This window comes from Cotesia typhae, unplaced genomic scaffold (genome assembly GCF_013202065.1).
Source record: "Cotesia typhae breed Kobodo isofemale line unplaced genomic scaffold, CoteBio_Ctyphae contig_10, whole genome shotgun sequence".
Lineage (NCBI taxonomy): Eukaryota > Metazoa > Arthropoda > Insecta > Hymenoptera > Braconidae > Cotesia > Cotesia typhae.
Window position 1 is genome coordinate 716,871 of NW_027423710.1, and position 26,545 is coordinate 743,415.

At 28.6% G+C, this 26,545-nt stretch overlaps 3 protein-coding genes and 3 long non-coding RNA genes across 9 annotated transcripts in view; 3 read left to right on the forward strand and 3 right to left on the reverse strand.

Moving 5' to 3' along the window:
• Positions 1-15,137, reverse strand: Sur (Sulfonylurea receptor). The gene is made up of 18 exons (XM_074240174.1): positions 14,910-15,137; positions 12,849-13,106; positions 10,575-10,677; positions 10,166-10,396; positions 9,316-9,660; positions 9,004-9,207; positions 7,890-8,027; positions 7,655-7,817; positions 7,390-7,568; positions 7,183-7,305; positions 5,177-6,589; positions 3,578-3,784; positions 3,009-3,508; positions 1,915-2,086; positions 1,614-1,851; positions 680-1,099; positions 404-600; positions 1-216 (listed from the first exon to the last, which is right to left on the reverse strand). The coding sequence occupies exons 1-18, from the start codon at positions 15,131-15,133 to the stop codon at positions 61-63; spliced, it is 5,271 nt and encodes a 1,756-aa protein (XP_074096275.1). The 5' UTR covers positions 15,134-15,137; the 3' UTR covers positions 1-60.
• LOC141528033 (uncharacterized) overlaps positions 13,077-26,545 on the forward strand; it is a 13,636-nt gene continuing 167 nt past the window's right edge. Inside the window, exons 1-3 of one of the 2 annotated variants that reach the window (XR_012479285.1) lie at positions 13,077-13,193; positions 13,284-13,421; positions 26,277-26,500. This is a non-coding gene — a long non-coding RNA (uncharacterized LOC141528033). Of the gene's footprint in view, positions 13,194-13,283; positions 13,422-25,222; positions 25,837-26,276; positions 26,501-26,545 lie in introns of those variants that run through there. The other variant, XR_012479301.1, reaches the window with a different exon arrangement.
• Positions 16,190-24,657, reverse strand: LOC141527876 (1-phosphatidylinositol 4,5-bisphosphate phosphodiesterase). The gene is made up of 17 exons (XM_074243641.1): positions 24,472-24,657; positions 24,183-24,383; positions 24,038-24,117; positions 23,815-23,950; positions 23,645-23,745; positions 22,612-22,778; positions 22,307-22,517; positions 21,969-22,227; positions 21,105-21,462; positions 19,860-20,221; positions 19,571-19,769; positions 18,271-18,441; positions 18,078-18,209; positions 17,819-17,993; positions 17,561-17,764; positions 16,402-16,648; positions 16,190-16,330 (listed from the first exon to the last, which is right to left on the reverse strand). The coding sequence occupies exons 1-17, from the start codon at positions 24,640-24,642 to the stop codon at positions 16,262-16,264; spliced, it is 3,243 nt and encodes a 1,080-aa protein (XP_074099742.1). The 5' UTR covers positions 24,643-24,657; the 3' UTR covers positions 16,190-16,261.
• LOC141527948 (uncharacterized) lies at positions 17,858-21,246 on the forward strand. Its single transcript, XR_012479272.1, has 6 exons — positions 17,858-17,995; positions 18,105-18,396; positions 19,586-19,781; positions 19,850-20,105; positions 20,166-21,009; positions 21,096-21,246. It is a non-coding gene; the product is annotated as an uncharacterized LOC141527948 (long non-coding RNA).
• Positions 23,657-25,129, forward strand: LOC141528099 (uncharacterized). 2 transcript variants are annotated; one of them, XR_012479323.1, is made up of 3 exons: positions 23,657-23,716; positions 24,024-24,392; positions 24,991-25,129. It is a non-coding gene; the product is annotated as an uncharacterized LOC141528099 (long non-coding RNA). The 2 variants fall into 2 exon arrangements; XR_012479315.1 differs by lacking the exon at positions 23,657-23,716 and adding an exon at positions 23,810-23,906.
• The window catches only part of Aqp (aquaporin), a 2,956-nt gene continuing 1,286 nt past the window's right edge, over positions 24,876-26,545 (reverse strand). For both annotated transcript variants that reach the window (XM_074242445.1, XM_074242366.1), the window contains exons 4-5: positions 26,366-26,504; positions 24,876-25,189 (exon numbers count right to left, since the gene is read on the reverse strand). In XM_074242445.1, the coding sequence (XP_074098546.1) occupies positions 24,993-25,189; positions 26,366-26,504 (336 nt within the window). In that variant the 3' untranslated portion in view covers positions 24,876-24,992. The remainder of the gene's footprint in view (positions 25,190-26,365; positions 26,505-26,545) is intronic.

The following is a 26,545-nucleotide window of genomic DNA, read 5'->3' on the forward strand; positions in this document are numbered from 1 at the left end:
TTAATTTTAAATAAAATTTCTCCTAAAAAAAAAAAAAAAAAAAAAAAAAAAAAAAAAAAATCAGTCATTTAGCTCAGTCAATTCGAAAGTCCTTAACATTTCGGCAAAAAATCCGGTAGACCGATGAAACAGTTCCTTCGGCGAGCCCTCTTCGACAATTTTTCCCTCGTGGAACACGATGACTCGGTCGCAATACAGCAGAGACGTTACCCTGTGCTGTAATAATATAAAAAATAAATTGTAGCTCCTTAAAAATCATACGATTTGATCTAATAATACTCGAGGTCGCAAGTTATCTCGTTATCTTATTTAAACAAAAAAGAAAAAAAAAAAAAAATATGCAAATATATCTGTGGTGCGTTGAGATTACTAACGATTACTCGGCAGTGATTGTGATACAAACCGCAATTGTTATGACAGTCTTGTCCTTAAACGTTTTAGAGACAGCTTGTAATAAATTTTTTTCTGTTGACGAATCGAGAGCACTTGTGGTTTCGTCAAGTACCACTATCGCTGAATCACGCAAAGTAGCTCGTGCCATGCTTAGTAATTGTAATTGTCCTGATGAAAAATTCTCACCGCCTTCACGTACTTCCAGATCTTTATTTTAATTGAAATATATAAAAGCAAAAAAAAAAAAAAATTTATTTATTTATTTAAATTAAAATAAAATACTCACTTAGACCCTCTGGGTGCGAAGCAATTACATCCTTCATTTGTGCGAGTTCCAACGCAATCCAGAGTTGCTCGTCATCGTGCTCAGAAAGAGGATCTAAATTTTCTCGAACTGTTCCGCTGAACATAATAACGTCTTGCGGAATAGCCGACAGCCTTGATCTGAGACTTGCCAATGACACGCGCTTGATATCTATACCGTCGATGATAATTCGTCCTCGAGATACTTCCAATAATTGGAAAAGTGCCATTACAGTCGATGATTTTCCGCTGGCAGTTCGGCCACAAATTCCCAATTTTTGTCCAGCGGGAATTCGGAGATTCAGATTATTTACAACTGCGTCGCAATCTGGATGGTAACGCAGTGAAACGTTCTCGAATATTATTTCACCTTTTTCTGGCCAACTTTCTTCTGCTACGTATCCTGTTGATAAATTTTATTTTAACAAGACTTGACATTTTTAAATAAATATTAAAATATTATTTATTATAAAGGAAACAGCATTGCAAACAGCTACCTGGTTTAAATTAAACAAACAAGTTAATGAAAACTCTTATGTAATTATGATTTTTTTCTATTTATATTTATTATTTACGTAATTTATTTCAATGCCAGTTTAATAAATTAATTAATACCACGTGTGAAATATTCTTTTTCTCATCTATTGAAAATTATATATCTTCTTAATGTATTTTTTTTTCTGTGGTATACTGTTAGGTCTTTTTTATAAATTTTTTTGAAAATTTCTAAAATTTATAATGATTAATTTTTTTTTTTAAATTGTTCATTTTTTTATTTAATTTTAAAAAATGCAATGCAATGCATGGATAGAAAATATTTAAGGATCATGTAAAATAACAATAATTTTAATTAAAATGAACAAGCAATCTTTCAATCTTTATTTAAAATTAAATAACCGAGCTAAAAAAATAATTACCATTCTCGCGATAATTTTCGCGACCAGTCTTGATGTAAGCGCTGATTCTCGCTACACTTCCCATGTACATTTCAATCTCCGAAATAAATTTAACAACCCAGTTCAGATAAATAGGAACCAAAAACGTGTAATTTATTGCCAGGCCAACTAATGCCGGTGTTACACGCTCGGGATACAACTCCGCGGAAAGTAAAGCTGCAAATATTGACGCAATAACTACAACAGCGCCTAAGTAATCCTAGAACAAACATAAAATAATATAAACCCGTTATTTAAATAAAAAGTTACAAAATAAAAATACCAAAGCGATGCCCAGCCAACGACTGCTGGTGTTTAAAATCAAAAAGGCGTTTGTGTTTGCGTCCAAGCACTCAATCATATCGTCCATAAATCTATCTTGCTGTTTAGAAGCTCTTAAAATTGGCAGACCTGTTAGTGTTTCTGAAAAATGCGCAGCGACTGGTCCCCGGGTGCTAGAAAATTTAAAACAATTTCATTTATTTCATAATAGAGAATTATTATTAATAAATTATTGTTAATAAATTTCTTTATGTTCAAAAATTTTTTGAATAAAATTAAAATTTCTTGAACGAAGTTAATTTTTTTTAAGCTAAGAAAATTTTTTCTTGCTCCATAATAACTTCGATTTTCCTTATAATTTTCTTGGATCAAAAAATTTTTTTTTCTTTCAATTACTTGTTAAAAAAAAAAAAAAAATTCCGCGAAATTTTCAATTTTTTTGTAAAAAAAAAAAAAATCTCTACCAAAAATCCAATTTTCATTTTTTTTTCTTCCGTTCAAGACCTAGTTTGAAGTCTTAACTATAGCACAAATTTTTTTTTTTTTTTTTTTTTCACTTTAAATGATCCTGTTAGGAGTTCTACTGATCTTTTTCCGAGGGCTCGCCAGAAATGACGTTGCATTAGCAGAGTTTTTAATATTTTTTTTTTTTTCAAAATTTCAGTAATTCCTTATTAAACATATATTTTCAAGAAAGTAATAAGCTTGAATAAAATATTTCATTTTTTCTATTAAAAAAAAAATTGTTAAAACCATGTTAACCCTTAACCGTCCATTTATTGGAGTGTTTACCCTAAATCAAATTAATTTAATTTTAATTAAATTCTAACGAAATTTTAATACTTTTTTTTTTTTTTTTTTTTTTTTTTTTTTTTTTTTCATTTTTTTTTTTTTAAAAAATTTTTTTTTTTTTCAAAAAAATTTTTTTTTTTATTTTCATTTTTTGCCTAAAATTAAATTTATTTGATGTAAACCTAATTTATAAAGCCGATTGGCGTTTGAATAAATAAATAATTTAATGATGATGATGATGATTATCATCATCATCAACATGATAATGACCAGTAACTAATTACAGTAAATAAAAATATTTACCCTCCCTCAAGTCGCTGAAGTTCACGAGCACTTACGCGATAAAATCTCTGAAGGAAAAAATACGCTAGACAGGTTGGTACTGCGGCTAATAAAAACCACGGTGATATCGCGATGTTTACTATTATTGCAGATCCGCAGAGTAAAGCGAAGGACGTGAGCCTCTGGAATGAAGTTGAGATTTTTTTATCAATTACTCCGACATCAGCGCTGAAGCGATTTAGAATTCTGCCGATCGGAGTGTGCTCGAAAAAAATCATCGGGGCGCGAAGTACAGTCGCGATCGCTTTGCGATGCAACTTTTCTCTGGCGCGTGTTCCTGCCCATTGCCCGGCCGCGCTATTAAGCGCCGCTAGAATAATTGAACTCACTGACAGGATTATGTACATCTGAAAGTAGAAAACCGTTTGCTGATGCGTGCTCATAGTGATTTCAGACTTGGGAGGATTTTTTCCCAAAGCCGTCCATTCGCTCAGCCAGAGATCCGTGTAGACTCTTAAAGCCTGGAAAAATTAAATTATCAATAGTAATAATAATGAAAATTTATTAATACATTATTAAAATTTACGAACCTGACATCCCAGCGCTGCTGCAAGATAAGTAAGGCCTGGAGTTATGCCTCCGGCTTTTAGATAATTCAACCAAACTTTAGTAGTCACTAAACCACCGTCTTCCTCAATTCCTGTAACCTCGGGAAGTTCTTGGCATTCTGTACATTTTTCTTCTTCCAGATTCTCGGTAATTCCTGATTCCCCTTCAGACAAAAGCCGTCGAATAGACTGTAAATATTGATATGATTAGAAAAAATTTTTTAAAATTATCAGTAAATGGAAGGGGAAAAGACAAAATTCTTTTTAGACAAGTTGTAAAATTCCTTTTTACACAAATTTTATTACTTGATTGTGTTAGGTACTTAAATTTGTTGTTTCATGATAAGTATAGAATTTTTTTTTAGAAAGATATCTTAAAAAATTTTTATGAGAGATAATAAAATTTAAAAAAAAAAAAAAAAAAAAAAAAAAAAAACGAATGAAAGCAGACACCTACTACCAAATACTACTGCTAAAAAAAATATTGAAAAAAATTTACATCCATAATTTTTTTTTTTACATTCTTACAAGTAGAATTTTTTTCTAAATTTTTTTGGTACAATTTATTTATTAATAAAATGATCAAATGTCTTTTAATTTCAATTAGATGTCAATCTTGGGTCTAATAATAAAAGCTGCACTGATAGAAGAATTTTTTAATATATAATAAACCTCATCAATTGTAAATGAGTGATTTTTTTTGTGTAAAAGAATTCAATAAATATTTATTAACAATTAAATGGAACGTGTTTAATAAACGATTTGTTAATTGTTAAAAAAACATTTATTTATATTTAATAAATAAAAAAATTGTTTCCAAACAAATGAATAAGGTAAAAGACTCAGTTATTGACACTTGCAATTTTACTTTAATTAAAAAAAACAAATCAACTCTAATAAATTAATAAATATAATTTGTGAATTATAAATTTTAATACTTTTTCAGTCGCCTTTTAATAATTTTTTCAATTTATTTCGCAGTTCGGAAAATTTTAAAAAATCAAGAAAAACTGAAAATTTCAATAGTTTTTTTTGTCTTCAAAAGTTGGAAAAAATGTTGGCTCTCATGTTTTTAGAAAAAATTTCTATTTTTTTTTTTTTTTTTTTTTAAATATTTTTGAAAAAACTTGAATATCACAATTTTTGAAGAAATTTATAAATTTTTCAGAAAATTTGTTAAAATTGCGATAAAATTTTTTTTTAAATTGTTCATTTTTTTATGTATATATATATATATATATATATATATATATATATATATATATATATATATATATATATATATATATATATATATCAAATAGAAATCAAATAGAAATTTCGTTCAAAAAAATGAAAATTAAAATTATTGACTCTACTTGTAAATATTTACGTATTTTTTTGGCTTTGGCATAATTATAAATTAACTAAACTAATTTTCTTAAAATTAGTGTTCTTGCTTGTAGATTTTTTTCTTGAATCAAGTTAACTTATCAATCAGCGCGCTAATTTCAAATTCAAATTCTTCCAAATTTAACAAATTACATTTTAGAGCTTTTTGAATTAAAAAAAAAAAAAAAAAAAAAAAAAAAAAAATCAAACCTTGTTCTCAGTGTAATGCTCCCATTCCGGATTAATTTTACTAGAAGAAGTAGACATGAGCCTTTTCAAGCATTTGCGGTCTTTATTAACCTCATCAGGGGCTAAAATCCTTCCTGAAAAGAACTGCCTAAGAACGCTGTTCTGTCCGCTGTCAACAGTGTGATGCCTCTTACGTGGAATAATATGATGAGTTTCCAGCATGGTGGGCGTTGAACTTTGCCTTAAAACCGGAGGCGGATGCTTGGCAGGCTGAAGACTGGTTGCTCTGCTGGCCATACGGTGTTTCCTGATCCTTTTTCGAACGACTCCCCACTCGTCGGCGACCGGGAGGTCTGTCAGATCATGAGCCAAGTACCTGGACCCGAGCATCATCGATTTACGGAGTCTCAGCGGCACAAAGGCCGGCGGAGACACGTAAGCGTCCTGGTCAGTGATCCAGGAGCCGTCGCTCGCGTGCCGGTGTTTTACTGAAATCCCAGCGATGCGAGAAACGAGTCTGACAAGGGACCACCGATCTTTCGCAGTCTTGGGAACTGTTTGATCCTGGACTGAGATGTCCAAGCGCCTGCGAGCGGCCTCCCGCCACTCTTCCACCAGCTGGGGGTCCGTCAGCTCGATGCTGGACATTGTACCCATCGCTCTCACCTGGCAATTCTCCATCGAAACGACGTGATGCGCTGCACGGAGCAATTCCAGGCGATGCGTTACCATAATCACCGTTCTGCCTTTCCTCAGGAGAAGTTTTTGGATCACCTGGTCGAAGATATGCTGACCCACTTGCTGGTCTAACGCAGACAGAGGGTCGTCGAAGATTACAGTGTCCGCGTCGCTGTAAATCGCCCGAGCTATTGCAATTCGCTGCTTTTGTCCACCGCTCAAATTAATTCCTTTTTCTCCAATTTGGGTCATGTCTTTTCCGGGAAGAATTTCCACGTCAGGCTGCAGAGCGCAGGCTTTCAGGACATTTCGGTACCGAGTGCGACTATACATTGACCCGAAAACAATGTTCTCTCGGAGACTGGTGTTCAATAGCCAAGGACGTTGAGGAACGTAGGCTAGATGTGTGTCTCTGCTCCAAGATATTTGTCCTCGTAGTTGAGGAATCTCTCCCAGCATCGCGGAGATCAGTGAAGTTTTTCCACTCCCCGTTTTTCCGACGATCAGAGTTAGTTTTTCTCTGGGGATCACCAGGTCGTCGACTTGCAGGTGGGTGTCTTCTCCTAGGGAGAACACGCCTTTTATATACAGCACTGCGGGTTTCATAGAAGGCTCCGGGTCTTTTTCGAACACGGTGTCGGAAGAACTCGCCTCGTATGTGCTCAGTACTTGGAAAGCTTGACGATCTTCGTCGTCTTCTGTTATGTTTCCTAGGGTTCCAAATGTTGCGATACTTTGGATAGTTTTTTCTTCGTCCTGGAAGAAGTTTATGTTTTTAGGTTCAATGAAATTAAGCATGGACTTATTTAAAAATTGAAAGTTCAGGGATTAAATTTTTTGTGATTTTAAACACAATGACTGGGCCCATAACCTGTTGTTACAAAAAATTTTTTTTTTAATTTGATAATATAAAGTATTATCTTGTAATTAATCGAAGAAATTGTGAAAATATTTATTTTTAACAAATGATAGCTTTGAAAAAAAAAAAATCTTTCGTCCAAGTCCTTGTAAATTGTATCTCGGAGATCTGTCTAAAATTTCATCAAGATTGGTTGAGTAGTAATAAAAATACATAAAAAAAAAAAAATGAACAATTTAAAAAAAAAAATTAATGATCACAAATTTAATAAGTTAAAAAAAAAAAATTATAAATTGAAAAAGAAAAAAGTTGAATATCACAATTTTTGAAAAAATTATATAATTCAAGATTCTACTGGATATAATTCAAATTATTAAATTAATAAAAAAAAAAAATAAATAAATAAATAAATAAAAAAAATAAAAATCCTACTACTAAAAATTTCTTATTGTGTAAGAATTTGATAATTGTTTGACTGTCAATCACTTACACTGCTGACAGTAACCATGGACGTCCGGTGGTCATTATTCTCGAGATAATTTTCTCGAGTGTTGGGTACGACATCAGCGACTTCTGGCAGGGATAAAAAGTCCTCAAGTCGCTTTGTAGAGATCTTTAAAATACATATTTAATGAGTTGAGAAATAATTGTTGGCAGAGTAGAGGCTGTAAAGGTGTTTTGAATATTTAATATTTACTATGGCGTTTAAAATAATCGGAACGATAACGGGAAAGATGAATAGTGGGACGGTGAGCTGGGAGAAGAGAGCTAAACTCGCAAATACGTTCCCCGCATCCAAATGAGTCTCTTCCAGCCAGAAGTACACGCCGAAGGTGAACAGAGTCATCAATACTGACGAGGCGTGTGTAAGAAAAGCTGATAAATAAAAAAACAAATTTATGAATTGATATTAATAATTGTTATTTTTTAACTGGGCTTCAGTGTAAATTAATGCAAAGTACTTATAAATCCCCAGTAAATCGAGTCCTTGTCAAGTAAAGTCAATTCTTCATCACGACTTGTTGATATTTTTTTCTCAAAAACAACTTCCCACGCACGCAGCTTGACCAGTCTTATGCCTTGAAGTACTTCGTTCAACAGTTTCAGTCTTGCGTCACTTTTTTCCTGAATTACACATTATTTTTAGTAATTACCTATATTTATTAATAATCTGTTATATAAATCGTAAAACTTTACTGCTATCGATTTCAAATTCCGCGACATTTTCTTCCCCAGAAGTAACTGCATCGGCGTTACTATTAAAATGCAGCAAACGGCTCCGACGATTGCACTTATCCCCAATTTTATGTACAGTAAAAAAATTATTACGCCAATCTAGAAACAGAAAATATTACATTGAATAATTTGAATAATTACACTGAAAAAAAAAAAAAAATTAACTTGAATCAAAAAAAATTCCTTAGTTTAAAAATTTTTCTACTCAAATCAAGAAGCTAATATTCTTCAAAACAATTTACTTGATTCAAGTTAAAATTTAGCTATCAATTATGACTATAATTGTAATGAGTGATATCTGGATTATAATCATTGCAATCTTCCATTTCCCCCAGTAAAATCTCAGATTATATCACGTAAGATTTAACTGGATATAATCCGAGATTATACTCAGTATAATCTTGAATTATACTCAGTAAAATCTTTAAAATTTATGAATTTATGAATCATACTAGTTACTATCTGAAATTTTTTCCACTACAGATGTCACTGAGTATAATCTGGAATGTTATCCAGTGTAATCTTGTTTTTCCGTGAAAACATAACATAATATTCAGCAAAATATCGTGATAAAATAAATGAATCTAAATACTTATCAATTAAATCCCCCCCCCCAAAAAAAAAAAAAAAAAAAAAATAGCGATAAATGTTTATTTTTATCAGAAAGAATAAATTCTAAAAATAATAATTACTAATCTTTTTTTTAATAAGATTTATAAAAAAAAAAAATCCTTTTTGAATTGACAGCTGAAGATTTTAGAACTAGAGTTAAGTTTCAAATCAAATAACCTCAGCACATACTTTTAAAGCTTTTAAAAGGACCATAAAACAAACTTTAACTCTTAAAATATAATGTTGCATTATTTAAAATCGTTGTTGACTTGTTTACAGAACTTTTTTTAAAATAAATATGCTCTCGACATTAGGTGGTTGGTAACATCTGTAAATCTAGATTTATGGGTTTAAATTATACTAACGAAAAGACATTTTGCACTAGAATCTAATCTTGATACTGCGTTCGAGCTGTGCAATAACTATAAAAAAAAATAAATGGTTATGATAGTTTGTTTATTACTTTTAACGGAATTGCCCAGACGTAATGGCCGATCCAAAAAAAACTCATGACATTGTAAGCATCCTCGGCCATTAAATTCGTCAGAGTTCCGATGTCTGCACCGCTACGTAGATTATTATCTTTGTCATTATCACCCGTCTTTACAATTTCTTCTTCCAAAAACCCCCAGGAGTATAATCGCAGTGATTTATGGTAGATTAAAGCCTACAAATATTTATTAACAATGTATAAATTATCAATATAAAATATAAAAAATTATTTATTTATTTATTTATTTATTTATTTATTTATTTAGAAAAAAAAAAGTTAAACCTGAAGAGCCGTTCTTAGACGAATGCCTTCGACATTAACAAAATGCGTCGAGGCCTGGCTAAGGGTACTTTGCAAAATAGCTGCCATAAATATAACAATACCCAAAAAGTAGCCATTGTCCATCAGTTGTTCCATTGTAATGTAGTTACCACCCGCGTAGGTGGAGAACGATTTTTTTTTTGTTGAGTTCTGGAGAACTTCAACGTAGTCAATTATTTTTGAAATTGCTACGGGCCCAACGAGAGTAGAAGCGTCGCCTAATAACTTGAGGAGTCCTCCAATGCAGAACGAAACCCAGACGCGTCTCCAGTAGCATCTCCAGAGTGAAGGTTTAGATCTTTCGTTCTTTAAAAATTATATTGAAGATTTTCATTTTTTAATTTTATTTTATAAACAAATTTTTTACAAAAATTATTTTTTTTTTTTTAATTGCATTTTTAATTTATTAAAATTTCTAAATGTCAATTTTTTATAAAAATAAAATTAGCAGGTAGTTGACAATTCTCAGAATTTTTTGTTTATTTATAAAATAATTACAAAAAAATTAAAAGAAAAAATTTTAAAAACTATATGTGCAATTTTTTTAAAATATTTTTTTATTGCTAGTTTAATTAATAAAAAAAAAAAAAAAAAATAAATAAATAAATAAAAATTTTTCGCTCTCGGCTGATTTTAGTTTCATCATTTTTTTTTTTTTTTTTTTTTTTTTTTTTGTCAGGATTTATTTTTCATGAAAATTTAAACAATGATAAACTATATCTGTTAAATTAATTTTTATTCTTTTAAAAATTTATCAGGTGAAACAAATACTTAATTTTTTTATTTTAAATTATGCCCAAAAAATTTTTACCTTTTGAGCTTCGTAAATTCGTCGAAATTTATCGAACTGAATGACTGTGGTCTCCTGCTCAGGCAAGTCTCCAAGATCGTTGAGATCAAGAGGGGCGCGGTAGCCACGTGAGAGAAGACCCACAATCCAGTGAAATGTCAATTTACTGAGGAGAACTGCGTAAGAGTGTTTGTAAGACACCCGATGAGTATTTCCGGGTCCTCGTACATCATAATGTTTACTTTTCTTGACCTAAAAAGGTACATCATGTAAATTATTTAAATTAACCACAATAAATTTAATCTTTAGTTTAGTTTTATATTTATGTTTGTGTTTTATAGGTTTATTAGACTAGAGAGTCCAACGAAGCACTAAAGCTTCAATCGGTAGGGATTATTTTAGTTGGATTTTATTTTTACCAATGACTTACGATGAGATAAAGAGACCAGGAATCAACACAGGCTAGTAGACCGCACAGCGAACTTGTTCCAATGGTACTGATCATACGAACATGGTTGATAGTCAAGTCGTTGCTAAAATTAAAATACTTGAGAATTATCATCCTGTATAATCATAATAACTATTAATGTTACCATTAATCATTTTAGAATTGCTGATGAGTGCCCTGGTGGAAATATTTTCCTGAATTATTCTGATGAAGTCTTTGTAAGGGAGGAAAAAGACTTTTAAAAAGCCTTTTTTTTTTTTTTTTTTTTTTTTTTTTTTTTTTCTTTTAAAGTAAAAACAGTCTGAACAAGTCTTGGTAACTCTTCAAAATTTTCAAAAAGACCCCATTAGTGGCACTTTTTTTTTTTTCAATGAAAAAATTTTTCTACTTTTTGGAATAAAAATCAAAAATTTTTTTGATCTAAAGGTCTTAAGAATTAGAAATAAGATATTCATTATTGAAATTAATGATTTCATTAATTGCACAAAAAAAAAAAAAAAAAAAAAAAAAAAAAAAAATTTCTTGCGCCAAAAAAATTTTAAGGAAAAAAAAATTATTTTGGAGCAAGAAGAAATTTTTTTGGCTCAAAAAATTTATCTTGTCTTCAGAAACTTTGACTTTATTAAAGAAATTTTCAATCTTCCTTGATATTTTCTCGAGCCAAAAAAATTTACACTCCAGTCAAGATTTTTTTTTTTTTTTTTTTTTTTTTCAGTGTGAATAAGTACCAGAATCAAAGAAAGTGTCAGTAATGGGGTCTTTTACCCTATACTCTTAAATTTCAGACATTCTAAAAGAGTTAGGGTAGAAATATTGTTTGTGGCCATTTATTGTTCAAATAAACTATTACAAACTCAATTTATTTTAATATAAATTTTTTAATACTTAACTAAAAAATCGTTATTATAATATTATAATTTTTTATAAATTAATTTAAATGTTAACTGTCCAAAAACGATGCTAAGGTGCCCAAAAATGGTACTTCTATCCTATAAAGAGTTTTATAAGACTTACCAAGATTTTTATTTTAAAATCCATAAAACAGGTGAGAATAAATCATAAGATTTTCTCAGAGTTATGAAGACTTTTGAAATTACAGTATACTCAAATGAAAAAAAAAAAAAAATGTCGTAGTTATTACTTTTATTACAATTATTACCATCAATTGTTTTCAACAAGTTTGCAAGTATTTATATTATTTTATTTCAACAAGTAATAACCTGTTCCTGAATATTTATCAAAATTTTTTAAGATTAATTTTTACAAGATCAGATAAGCAAACAATTAAAAAATTTGATGAAATTTCAATAATGTTATGTGGGGGTATGTATTTTATTTATTTATTTATAGAGTTTAGTGCCAAGGAGATAGCCAGGTGGTTATCTCCTAAAAGTATACATTTTAACTACTCTACATAGCCAAAAAAGAGTATAAAAAATTTTTTTTTATTGACTTTCCTTACAGATCTGAATGTTATAAATATTTTTAGATTAATTGGAGGAAAAAAATTTTTTTAATGCGCCTTTTTGGCTCTCCAGATATTGAAAAGATATTTTAAACTAATAAGTTAATCAATAAAGTAGACTAGGCTAGGTATATATTGGTAAGACATTTATGGTTGAATCATTTCTTCTTTAATAATATGTAATTGATTTACATAACCACTTTTTTTTTTTTTTTTTTTTTTTTTTTTTTCTTAAATTAACATTCAGTTTATTTAAAAAAACCAACTATTTTTTTATGGTAATAAAATCAGCAGGCATCTGAATATTTGAAAATTAAAAATAAATAAATTATTAGCAAAGAAGAAATAACTAAACATGTATGCGCATATTTACAACAACTTATAATGAGATATAATTTGTTTAAATAAACATATTATTTTTTACGGCAATGAAAAAAGCAAACGTGCGAGAGTTTTTCAATGTAAATAACCCATTCATAAATAGTAGTGAATAAAAACTGGCGAGTAGTGTGTATTTTAAATAGGTAAGTTACTAAAAACAAATCCGTTAGCAGACTTCTGCAATTTTTATTACAATTTCTTGGAATCTTCATATAATATTAGCTATTAACATCTTATTTGTTTATAAGTTTTCTAACGATTAATTAAATTTTCATTCCAGTTAAAATTTCTTCAGCGATGAAGCTTAACCTGAGTATAAATATATCCCGTGTATATATATATTTTAATATGTTTATATATATATATATATATATATATATATATATATATATATATATATATATATATACCTTGTTAAATGTACCAGTCTCCAGAGTCTCGCGACGGCGATGGTTATAAAAATTCCCCCGGTGACAGCTAGACCAAGGCCATCCCTTATCTCAGTTTGCCGGTGTAGAATCCAGCAGGCGACAACAGTCACCAGAAAAATGCCCTGGCAGAGCGGTACTTGATCGATAACGGCTTCACAGAACTCAAGAACAACCACAATTATCAAAAGTAAACTCAGAACACTGCGTAGATTGTGCCAAGGAAGTAAGCTGCTGCACCTGTTGGAATATCATTTCACTTTCATACAATACCACTCTCAGTAGTTGCGCTCTCGTGCGAGGCTTAATAATATTCAAATTAGTACAGTATGTAGACATTATTTATTTTATCGCTTCGCATGCCAACTTATTTAAATTTATACATTTTTAAATAATCTCAGAAAGTTATTCTTTCAGCGATACATTATTTGATAGTCCCGCTCTTCTGGCCTTTTCAACTCATTTCTACGAACAAGTTCATCATTTTTAATCATGATATCTTCTTAAAATTTATTTATTTATTTCATTTTTTTTAATTTTTAATATAAAAAGTATGTAAGTATTATTTTTTTTACAATATTAGCAAAATTATAATGATACTGAAGTTAGCTGACAACTGTAAATTATTTTAATTCTTATAAAAAATTAATTACAATATTAAAAATGTTTTTAAAAATTTTCTACTAAAAATCATTTTAGAGTTTCATTGTTTTGAATCAAGACTAAAAATTATTTGACCAAATTTTTTGGTTTAAGAATTTTTCTACTCAAATGAAGACAAAATTCTTCAACAAATTTTTTTTTAATAAATATTCACAAGTGAGGTCAAATATTTTATTTTTCATTTTTTTAAAATAAAATTTCTATTTGATTTTATTGATATATATATATATATATATATATATATATATATATATATATATATATATATATATATATATATATTTTTTTTTTTTTTTTTTAAATACATAAAAAAATGAACAGTTTAAAAGAAAAAGTTGACTATCACAATTTTAACAAATTTTTAGAAAATTGTGATATTAAAATTTTTTTTTAATTGTTCGTTATTTTATGTAATTTTCAAAAAAATATATATCAAAAACATAAAAAAAAAAAATAAAATAGAAATTTTATCCAAAAACATAGACGGAAAGAATAAGATGACACTGGATATTATCCCAGATTATACTCAGTGATATTTGTGGTGAAAAAAAATTTCAGATAGTAGCTAGTATAATCCATATTATACTGGGTGATATCTGGATTATACTAGCTACTATCTGAAATTTTTTTTTTACTCAGTATAATCTGGGATGATAAATTTTAGTTTTTCCTTTCACGACATTTTTTATCATAAATACGCCGTAAAAACAAGTAGAATAAAAAAAAATTTTTAATTATTAATTTATCACCTAAATATCGCCAAAAATGGGATGCGTCCCCACTTGTTAATAATTATCCAAGTTTTTTACAAACAAAAATTTTTTTTTATTTTTTCGTAATAATTTTTTCAATGAAAAAAAAAAAAATTATAAAAATTTTTAAATGTCGGCTTACTTAATTTTCATTGATAATTTTAGCTGACAAATTAAAATTTTTAAAGTTCTTCTAGCAAATTAAGTACAGTAATAAAAATACTTAAAAAATTTTTTTTTCTATTTTTAGATGTGGAATTTTTTTATTAAATTATTTTCATTAATAATTTTATTGCGATAAAATTATAAAAAAATTTCTTATAAAAAATGTTTTATTTTAGAATCATTTAAATTATACCAAAAAAAAAAAAAAAATAGAGGGCATTTTTCAACTACAGGGCAATGAAAGATAGAAAACAAAATAAAAAAATTTAAAAAAGAAAATGAAAGTGTGAAGAAATGTTGTTTATTTTTTTTTTAACATCAAACTATCCATCAAGTTATCTCGACCAAGAATCCGCAGGTGAAAGGTAACAAGTATGATGACATATAATCTACTGAGTCAACACGGGAATCCCGGTGTGCATATGAGTAAAGGTAAAAATAATAAACTAAAAGAAGAACTTACACTCTGTGATCTGTAAATTTGTACTTGGCAATCAAAGAAATCGCTGCGAGAAGCGACAAAGTAACCACTGCAAGATCAACTAATTCGACGATACAATCGTACTTTGAAGAAGCACTGGTTGTCATACGTATCGTCGTTCCGTTGGATGCATTCCATGTCCAGAGCATGTGCCAACCGGAAGTGGGCAGCAGCCTTAAAAATGCTGTCTTTTCACACAACCCCATTGTCACATAGAATTCAGGACATTTAACAATAATTTACAACACCAGCAACAACAAAAACATCAACAATAATAAACAGAGTTTTATTTAAAAAAAAAAAAGTATCTGGTATAACAGTGAGAAATTTTTCTAAGGTATCAGTAAACATGCTTGGTAATAATCTTCACTCTAAATCTAAATCTAATTGTGTACGTAATATATGTATTGTATATTCTCACAAGTCAAACGTAATGTCGGTAGTAAAAATAGATTATTATTCTATACTGCAATGTATAGATAAAATTTAATTTTATTTATCTGCACTACGCAACAATTTTTAAATTTATTTATCAGATAAATTAAAAATTTAAAGCATAAATATATGAGGATGTATAGATATTTTTTTTTTGCATGTATAAAGAGTGACACTGAACTGATGAAATTAATTCGGACCCCATCGAAAATAGTTGAGGTGATTCCCTCAATTATTAAATCGAGAACACTGGGTTATAAAAGTATTTGTCGGTCTAAATAAATTTTATTAATTATTTATTATTATTACAGATTGTAGATAATCCGTATTTAAAAATGGTGATAAAAATAATTTGAGATAAAATAAGGAGAGAGAGAGAGCACGTGTTTGTCGCGATAATTATTGGTTGGATATGCCGATCCGCGATGGTGGGTTACGCGCGCGATACTGAGAATGAAGATCTCGGAGGATGAGTTTTTAGAGTTGCTGCCGAAGGTATATTCGACGATACGACGCGCTCGTGAGTCATCGGAGTGTTTAAAAAAGAAAAAATATTTAAATCAAATAAAATTAACAAGTTATAAGCACGCACCGGCCCATTAAATCGCCAAGTAGTTTATACCACTGTAATGTGTAATGTTTAATATCATTACATTGCATTACTATTATTAATTTGTATCAACTGTTGTTGTTAATTAGCTCGAGAAAAATCGAGTGATACGGACGACGCTCAATACAATAAGGAAGTATTGTCTACGTTTGCTTTATTTTATATTTAAATTTTATTCTTATGAGTTATGAGTTATTCAATACAATCGATAGAGTATATTTATATATCGAGTGAATGAATCATTTATTAACATAGATAAACTTATACGAGTACTTTTAATCACGCTTAATTATACGTAGAACTCTGTCTTTGATGATATGTCATACTCCATTGCATCTAATTTATACCGCTCCAGCGTCTGGAATTTATTTTATTTAGTACTATTTCAATAATTACTATATTAAATCCTCTTTAATTATTTTTTATTACCAATTCGACGGTTTTATCAACATCAGCAAGAGCTTTCTCATGATTTACTTTTAACTTCTCAGATTCACGGCCCTGTTTAATGCCCAGTGTTTTTCTTTCTTCAGTAAATTTTTTTATATTATTTTGTTTCTTCTCACGAAGACGTCGCTCTTTATCTCCCTTAGTTTTCAATGCTTTGTCATTCATAACTTCTTTGGAAGTTTCTGCCGACACTTTTGCTTGATTTGCATTTAATTCTTTGGTGTCCCTAAAAAATATCATTAAATTATAAACATTAGGGTGGCAGAAAAAAACCGACTATTTTTTTTTTTTTTTTAGTCTTGAGTGAAAAAATGTTAGTTTGATGTTTTAAGAGCCCGCTCCAAAGGACAGCTCAAAAAAAAAATTTTTAAGAGGTCGCTCAAAATTTTTTTAAACTTCAAAAATCTAACTTTTTTTTTTTTTTTTTTTTTTTTTTTTTTTTTTTTTTTTTAATTTTTTTTTTTCTTGTTACGGTATAATTTTATAGACTAAAAAAAAAGTTTCTGAAAGTTTCAATTCAAATTTAAAATTTTGAAAGTCAGTCATAATTTTTTTTTAATTTATTAGTGCATTATTTTAGATTTTTTCGAGCGACCTTTTAATATACAAATTAAAATTCCATGCATTTTTTTTTTTTTTTTTTATTTAGTTAATGTACACGGAAAGAACAAGATGACACTGGATATCATCCTAGATTATATTGGGTGAAAAAAAAAATTTCAGATAGTAGCTAGTATAATCCAGATTGCAATGAGTATAATCTGGGATTATATCCAGTGTCATCTTGTTTTTTCCGTGTAGAGAACATAATTTTTTTTTAATTGCTGCGTAGGTCAAGATTTTCACAAACCAAAAAGATCCCAACCTCCCACTCCCAACATTTAAAGTCGGCGATATGACCGCAGCAGTTAAAATTGACTCTAAATAATAATTAATTAAAGAAAAAAAAAAAAAAAAAAAAAAAAAAAATATTCGATTTTTTTGAGTCAACCTAATAAAAATGTAGTTATCTTAAATAATAAAAAAAAAAAAAAAAATTCTTAAACTTAAAATACTCGAACAATCATTACATACAATTCATCATAATCACGATTCATTTTATTTAATTACGCAACTTCTAAGCAAATAAATTATATACTTGTCCTGCTTTATTTGAAGCTGTTTAACTTGCTGTGTTTGTACAACTTCCATAACTCTTTTAAATTCATCTTTCCCAGCTTGAACGTGAACTTTGTGTAGCTCCCACTCCTCCTTGCGCTGCTTTTCCATCATCACCGACCACTGAGCTGTCTGCTCTTTGACTAATTTCTTTACATTGTCATCACTCATCACAGCTGCTTTGCTGTAAACCAAATTTAAAATAAATAAATCTTTCGATAAATCATACGATACTTACTCTTTGCCTTTTATCAATTTATCAATAGCAGCGCAATGATTTTTCTGCATCGTCTGTCTCTCTTTCATGTGCTTTTTCCTCAGAGTATCAAGCTCTTTGTTCTGTTTCTTTCCAGCTTTGTATGATTTGTCTTTGCGCAGTAAATCTATTGTCAGCGGATCTGGTTTAAATTCCTCTGTAAGTATTTTAAATAATTAATCAATAATAAAGTTATTAACTAATCAATTGATCAATTGTTCAAATTTAATGCTCTACTGACCCCACTTGGGACCTTCTTCTTTTTTAGGTTTTTTTTCTTCAGTCTGCTCAATTCCCATCGCTTTCATATTCTCCGCCTGCTTCTCCGCGGCCTTTCCAAATGCACCAGGGTCCGATAACATCGCCATGAAGTCTATTAAATTCTTCAAGTTAATTTTATCATGCAAGATTAGAATTTTTTACAGTATCCGTACCTCCAAACCCGTCGGGGACGTAAATAGATATCTCAATGCAACAGAACAACATTGGAAGCGCCATAGGGAAATTCGCTTCTGTTTTCAATGATATGTGACGATAACCCGCTTGCAGACCATCCAAAGGTAATATTCTTTGTCCCAATAATTTTCCACTCTCATCATAAACACCTAAGATTATTTATGACATTGAAATTAGCTGACACTTTTTTTTTTTTTTTTTTTTTTTTTTTTTTTTTTTTTTTTTTTTTTTAATAAACTAGGTCTAAAAAATTATTTGTAAAAAATTGCACTTGGAATTTTTTAGAGCCTCTATAGATAAATTTTTTTAAATTAATTTTTTTTGCTATAATTTATTAGTTAAAAAATTTCTAAAAATTATCTAAAGTCTCTCAATTTGTCTCATAATTATAAGCAAACAATATTTTATTTTATTCATCTATTAAATTATAAGTAAAAAAAAATAGGTAAATATTTACAAGTAAGGTCAATCATTTTAATTTTCTTTTTTTTTGAACAAAATTTCTATTTGATTTGAATGATATGTTTTTTTTTTTTTTTTTTAAAAAAAGAACAATTAAAAAAAAAAAAAAAAAGTTGATTATCACAATTTTAACAAATTTTCTAAAAAATTTATAAATTTCTCAGAAAATTATGACATACAAATTTTTTTAAAAATATAAAATAGAAATTTATATCCAAAAATATGAGCCAAAATTTTTTCCAACTTTTAAAGACAAAAAAACTATCAAAATTTTTAGTTTTTCCTTTTACGATATTTTTTAAAAATTTCCGTAAAAATTAGCAGAATAAAAAAAAATTCAAAATATTAATTTTTCACCTAGTTATGGCCCAAAATGGGATTGACCCCACTTGTAAACAATTACCAAAAAATATTTTTTAAAAAAATTTCACATAATTTTTCAAATCTTCGACATGAAAAATTTTTTCTTTTGATTTTTTTGTATGTAAATTATAAAAATTTTTAGATTTTGGCTAATTTAATTTTCATTAATTATTTTCATCGATAAAATTAAAAAAAAAAAAAAAAAAAAAAAAAAAAAAAAAAAAAAAAAAATTAAAAATAAATAAAAAATTTTTTTTTTTTTTTTTTTTTAAAACAAATTTGTTCGAAAATATTATTTAAAAAAAAAATTGAATTCTTAATTTTTTTTAATTTCTTCATCTCAATTTTTTTATTCATAATTTTCTTATAAAAAAAAAAAAAAACTTGTAAAAATTTAGAAAATATCTACTGAATTAATTTTCATTAAAAAAAAAATTAAATGTTATGTAATACCAAATCTCAAAACAGCCAAATCAGGTAATACAACTTTACGAAATGCAAATGGCTCTTCATTATATACTGGATTTAATCCATTAGCTGGTACCATGCGTGTTCTAAATTCCTTCTTAATAGTATCAGCAGGCAACCCGTACATATCAACTTCAACATATGTTCCTACTTTTTTGTCAGACAAAAATTGACCAGCAATGACCTTAAATAGAAAGTAAGTATTAAAAAGTGTCCATAAAATAAAATTAAAATTAAAATTAACACAGTATAAAAATTTTTTAGAATTAATTACTCTAACAGAGCATGAAATGGCAATCACACCATCGACACCCTCCGCAAATGGATCAAAGCTCTTGTCAGAGCGTCTCATGAATTCTGGCTTCAACAAGTACCCCGTTGTGTTATTAAATTCAAATTTTCCTTGATTGAGCTGCATGGGTAAGTCGGGAGTTTGAAAATTCAACGCGACCATCTGACAGCCGGCATTCCAAAAGACTTGAGGCATGTAGTTTGATGAGTCAGCTCTAGTTCCTTTTGGGTAAATCCTACTCATCTGGCGTTTATTGTAATTAACAAACTCAACTGCGGACGTTTTCAGATAATTCAGCGCTGCTGTCTCTGAGAACGACGACATGTTGTGATGGATGTTCTTCTCTGAAATAATTATCATCTACTAGAATAATTTATTAATTTATTAATTAATTGACTAAGGTACCGGCGGATAATAAAGCTTAACTAAGGGAAATTTTGAAAAAAATCCAAAATATTGCAATGTATCATTAATTTTTAAATTAATACATTAGCTATCTATCTATCTATATAAATAAAAATAAAATTCCGCATGTATGTTCACGAAAATTAGTTGAGAACGTCTCGACCGATTAAGCTAAATTTTTTTTGTTGTTTTTAGAATTTTTAGGAGAAGGTTTGTATGTAAAACAAATTAAAAAAAAAATCCTCCCTCAAAGGGGATTGCGGGGGGAGGGGCATTAACAATAAATAATTCCCGTTTGTAAACTATAGAGCTCCTGTAGCTCCCAAATATTGGTAGAAATCTTCCGTAAGAGATATATAAATAATCTATGAACGAATTATTACGATAGCTCGCTCCATAGGGGGATTGCATTGAACTTATTGTTCGAACTTATTAAAAATTAATTGATCATTATAATAATATAAAAAATTATAACAAAAACTTTAGTCATTTTGACTGAGGCTCAGCGAAGCGGACCGGGTCGCTAATTATATATTATAAAATTATAAAAAATGTTTACCATTTACTCAAATCGTTTTTTAGGAATTATTCTGCGTTACTTTAGCATATTTAGGATGATAAAATATAAAAGACTTCGGAACGTTGTGTATCGGGACTCTATAAACTTGTAGCGACATTTCTATGCTAGACGCTTCTACTATTATAGAGAAGTCTTGCAGCGGAAGAGGTTATTTTAAATAGCATTTCTATCACTTAAGCCTTATTACCCGCGGATATCTTAATTATTTACAATAATTTATTTATTATTGGCAGATCATTTACGTTCAGCTTTGTCGAAGCCTTGGAATTTTATTGGCTGTGCGTAATTTATCATTGAAGACAACCACGGGTGACAAGCCATAGAGCTTCCAGTGTAAGCTACGGCGACTTGGTCGCCCCCTTCGCCACCTTCACCAGGAGCACCTCCTTCGCCAGGCGCTGGTGCAGCAGGTTCTGGTTCCTTTGGTGCTTCAACAGCCGGCGCATTTGGATCCTCAACTGTCTCATCTTTTGCTTCATAATTACCGGATAAAAATAATTCCAACTCAACTTTTTCAACTTCTGGCTTTAATCGCTTGTTTTTTATTAAAATTTTTCGTTTTAATTGACTAGGTGGCGGCAATGGATGCCCTGATTCTAACTGAAACAAATTACAACTTTAATTTTTGTTACTTTTTATTAAACTCAAGTTCCCTGTTGAATAATATTTATTGAAAATAATTAAAAAATATAAAATTCAAATTTTTTTCAATAATTTCAATTCTTTTGTTGGTATATATAAATATAAATTGAAATTAATTAACAGATAACTCTCAATTTTTTTAATTTTTACAGCAAGTCGATTAAAATAAAATAAAATAAAATAAAATAAAAAAAAATTAAAAAAAAAAAAAAAAAAAAAAAAAAAGCTTCTAAAAATTTCCACTAATGATATTTTTAATTTTTTCATTACATTTCTTTGATAATAATTTGTCAACAATTAAAAAAAAAAATTTTTTTTTTTTAAATAATTGATTTGTTATAAAAATTAAAAAAAATTTTTAGATATCTGCTAATTTTAATATAATTAATTAGAAAACTAAAAGATAATAAAAAAAGTAAATTAAACCTCAACAACCATTTGTAAGTATAAAAAAATTTTTTTACTGGATAATCTTTAAGCGATTCTTTAAGTAATAAATCTCCCAAAATGTCATCGCAGTATTTAGCTAATTTATATTGTTGTTTCAGGCAGCAGTGATTTTCAAAACTCAAAATCACTGGATATTCACTGGTTACAAATGCACAGTCACGAAGAGCGACAATAACATCTTTGAAGAGAATATCTGTGCACATAGCCTTTCCGTGAGTTATAATGGGCTCTTCATCTTCACCTTTGCCGTCCCAGCAATCTAACTCGACACATCTGGTAACATATCCCAGGATATAAGGATATTATTAAAATGATGATTATGATAATTAGATGGATATACCGAAGAAATTACCTGCATCCAGCTAGAAGAACTTGTCGGTACATCTCGACAGTACTTTTACCACCGATTTGACGACCACTGAGATAAGTATTATGGCTGGAATTAATATAGTAATGGGATAGAGGCTGATCCATGTCCATCCACTCTTCCAGTTTATCTAAAAATACCGGAGCGTTCTCGTCGCTCATTAGATAGCGCACGAAACCGTCCTTTGATAGCTTTTCTAGTGTAAAAATATTATTATTATTATTATTATTTAAATACTCAGTATTAACGTTATATTATCTAGATCTATTTAGTTAATTAATGCTTTTTACTGGCTGCTTTATTTGTTGCATCCAATTCATAGTCGTTTATTATTTCAGTGCAACGAGCTTCGCTGTAAAGTGGGTACAAAATTTCATTTAACGTCGGATCACGCTGTTTTTCATTCATAAACTGGACAAATTGTGACAAACTTATTGTATCAGCGCGTCCTTTTGTTCTGAAAATTTATTTTCAATATTAAATATCAACATATGTTTATATTCAATCAAACAAACGTATACTAGCAACTTGCAGCCACGTAAAGACTGCCAAAAAATTACGGATTATAAATAAGAAAATTTTTACTCAATGATTTTTTTATATTTATGATACTTTACATAGTTTGGGTACTTTTTAAATAATTATGTTATGACATGAAAAATTGACTTGAACTGAATAATATACCGGTGATTCTCTGTAAGGACATTTTAAATCTGTACGTTTTAAATTGTCCGATCAAATCATTTTTGATTTTATTAGAAAAAAAATTAACAAAGACTACAAAACTATCAGCTTAATGATAATAAATACACAGCCGATTAAATTTTTGTTTTTTTCGATATTTATGTATCTTTTGCCATATAACATGACAGGGGACTGTTTGCCAGTTTTAAAAAATAACATTTTTCCAATTTAACCATAAAAATTCATTTTATAATTATTTGTAATTTCTTCTTAATGATACTAGAATTCAAATTTGCGCGCGCATGAATTTAAAATTTGGATATATTTTTATGCTTTGATATATTTGACCAATTACGTTACGAATATAGTTTGCTTACAAGATATATTATCATATTTTTCATTTAAATTATAAGAGTTGACTAGAATTTAAATTTGTGCGCGCAAGCGCGCGCCTTGACTATATAGGGTTTGCATATATTTTCATGCTTATGATATATTCAACCAATCACATCACGAATAAATTGGTTTCACATACATTTTCATCTTAAATTTTTATTTTTATTATTATTATTATTATTATTATTATTATTATTATTATTAAGGAGTATGATGATGATGATAAACAACAATCAGACTTACATTGATCCAAATAACTCTTCAATATCGTTTCTTGGGCAAAGATTATGATACAGTTTTGTAAACTTCTCTAAAGTAAACGCTTCCTTTTCCATTTTATCATTCTAAATACCGATTAAATAAATATATCAGATATTTATTTAATTAAAATAAATAAATTGTATTTAATATACTTTTCCATTGGGTAATCCCATTTCGGCAAGTGATTGATAAACGAGTTTTTCCGTTTTGCCTGAAGCAAATGTCTTTGCGATAACTTTAACGGGTACTTTTCCTTTAGGATCAACTGTGAAGCACAATCTCATCCAACTGGAATAATATTTGCCAATTAATCAATAAAACACACATTAATTTAAATAATAAATATTATTTTTTGTTTCAGATCAATGGAATTACTGTTTCATTAATTGAATTGTTGGACAAACATTACTCGCTTTGGTATTGTGCGTGATTGCTCTCAAACCTGCTTGCCATTGCTGAAAAATTAAATTAATATCAATATTGATCAAGTTTTAAAATTTATTTATGAAGAAAACATTACTTTAGCCTGATCTGGACTTTCTAAAACAATATGCTGATACACGATATTTGTATAATCAAGACCTGAGCATATCGTTAAACTTTTATCGTTTAATTGTTCAGTGGTTCCGTGTTTACTTAATTTATTACAAAGCTTTGGATCTTTCGGCGTACCGCCGTATCGAATATCACACACTTGAGCCAGCTCTATAACATCGCCGTCCTAATCAAGGTACACAAAATTGTATTTTATTAATTATTATAATTATTCACCGTATTTTGCTAATTAAAAAATAATTATGATGGATTACCTTGCCGTCGCTTTTCCAGTACATAAAAAATCCGTACTGATCAACTTTAAACAAACAGGCAGGCTCCATTTCCGTATTATCCTTGTCTTCAAACCACCGATCAAACGTGCCGCCGGTTTGTAAATAATCCGGCACTTCAATACGCCAATTAAATTCAAACTTCTTCGTCATTGTTTAAAAAATTCTTAAAAAAACACTACAGAAATTTTTTCTCTAAAAAAAATGACACCCAGTCGAAGGTCGGCGACACAGTGAACCGAAGAAGCGCTTCAATGTTTTTTTTTTTTTTTTTTTCTTCTATTGAGTTAGAGTAATCCAATAAAAATATCGGATTACTGAGAAAAAAGACTCGGTTGTTGAGTAACGATTAATCTACCAGTGACCCAATGAACTAATACGTGAAATAAGTAATAAAATATTTTTTATTGTCTGGATGGAAGCCCTTATTTACAAATTAAAATACTTTTTACATTTAAAACTAATTTTTTAATTTATATAATTTATTTTTATATTTTTCAGGCTCAGTGGGACTTGGGTTTGTGCTTTTGAACGAAACTTTGAATGGCTGGATGCTGGTAAACTCGTATTGATAATATAGAACCAGCGCAAGCTCCGACCCAGTAAACAATCACGTGTTCTATAAACGTGGTTCCGAGACAGCCGTACTTTAATGAGGTTGCTAATGCTGGATTAAAGTAACCTCCAGAGTAGTTGAAGGCTGTAACAGTTAATTAAGAAGAAATTTTTATTTTATTTTATTTTTTTATTTTTTTTTTTTTTTTTTTTTTTTTTTTGTATAATTTATAGATTTTCAGCTGACGTTATCTGCAGATAAAATTATTAGGTTTAATTGTATATTACGAGATATAATTATGCATAAATTTATTTAAATTTATAATCTGACCATACAGAGTTATGTATATAAGGATGATTCTCTGTAAGGACGTCTTAAATCTGTACAAAATTGTCCGACCGAATTATTTTTGATTTTATTAAAAAAAAAATTCTCAATTAATATTTACATTAATTAGAATAATATTCTAATTTATATAAATTTATATTGTATTATACTAGGATTGATGATAATCTGGATTATACTAGCTACTATCTGAAAATTTTTTTCACCCTGTATAATCTGGGATGATATCCAGTGTCATCTTGTTTTTTCCGTGTATCTGACGATTAATGATTAGATCTGATTTTTTTCATAAAAAAAAAAAATATCATTAAATATAGTTAATGAACAATTGAATAATTACTAAAAATTAAAAAAATTATTATAGAGCTGAGTATGAATATTAGAAAGTGTAAAATTGTATACTAAAATATCATTATCATTGATATTAATTTTTTTAAATAATAATGGTAATTATTATTGTTGTTATTATTATAATCGGATGGTATTATATATATATATATATATATATATATATATATAGTCATATATTGTTATATATAATTATATACAATAAGATATTAAATATATTTTCTTATATGCAAGATAAAAAAGTTAACTTGACTCAAAAGAAGAAATCTTGAACCAAGAATTGCATTTAAAAAAAAAATGATTGTGTTGAGTCATGAAAAAAATCTCAAGCCAAGAAAGTATTCTTAATTTTTAAGTAAATTTTTATATTTGTTATATTATTTTTTTTCTAGACTCAAGAAAAAAATTTTTTTTTTTTTTTTTTTTTTTTCAAAATTGTATTTTTGAGTCAAAATATTTTCTCTTGAAGCTAACTTTTTATCAGTCTGCCAAATTTGGATCCAATAATAAATAATCAGATCTTTTAATTTTTTTTCAGAATTTTCAAAGCTTCTTCATGAATTCTGCTGTCAAGTTAATAAATTAGCAGTTTGAAGCAATAAAATAAATTAATTAATTAAAACAAACCTGCGACGACGAGAGTTGTGCCAAGAAATGCATCAATTACTGTACCGAGCTTCGAGTCTAATTCATTGAGACCCCGGGAAACGACACGGCAAATACATGTCGCAACACATTCGACGATAGCTCCAAAAATGACCGGTACCTAAATAAATTATTAATAAATTAATAACAATAATAAAATAA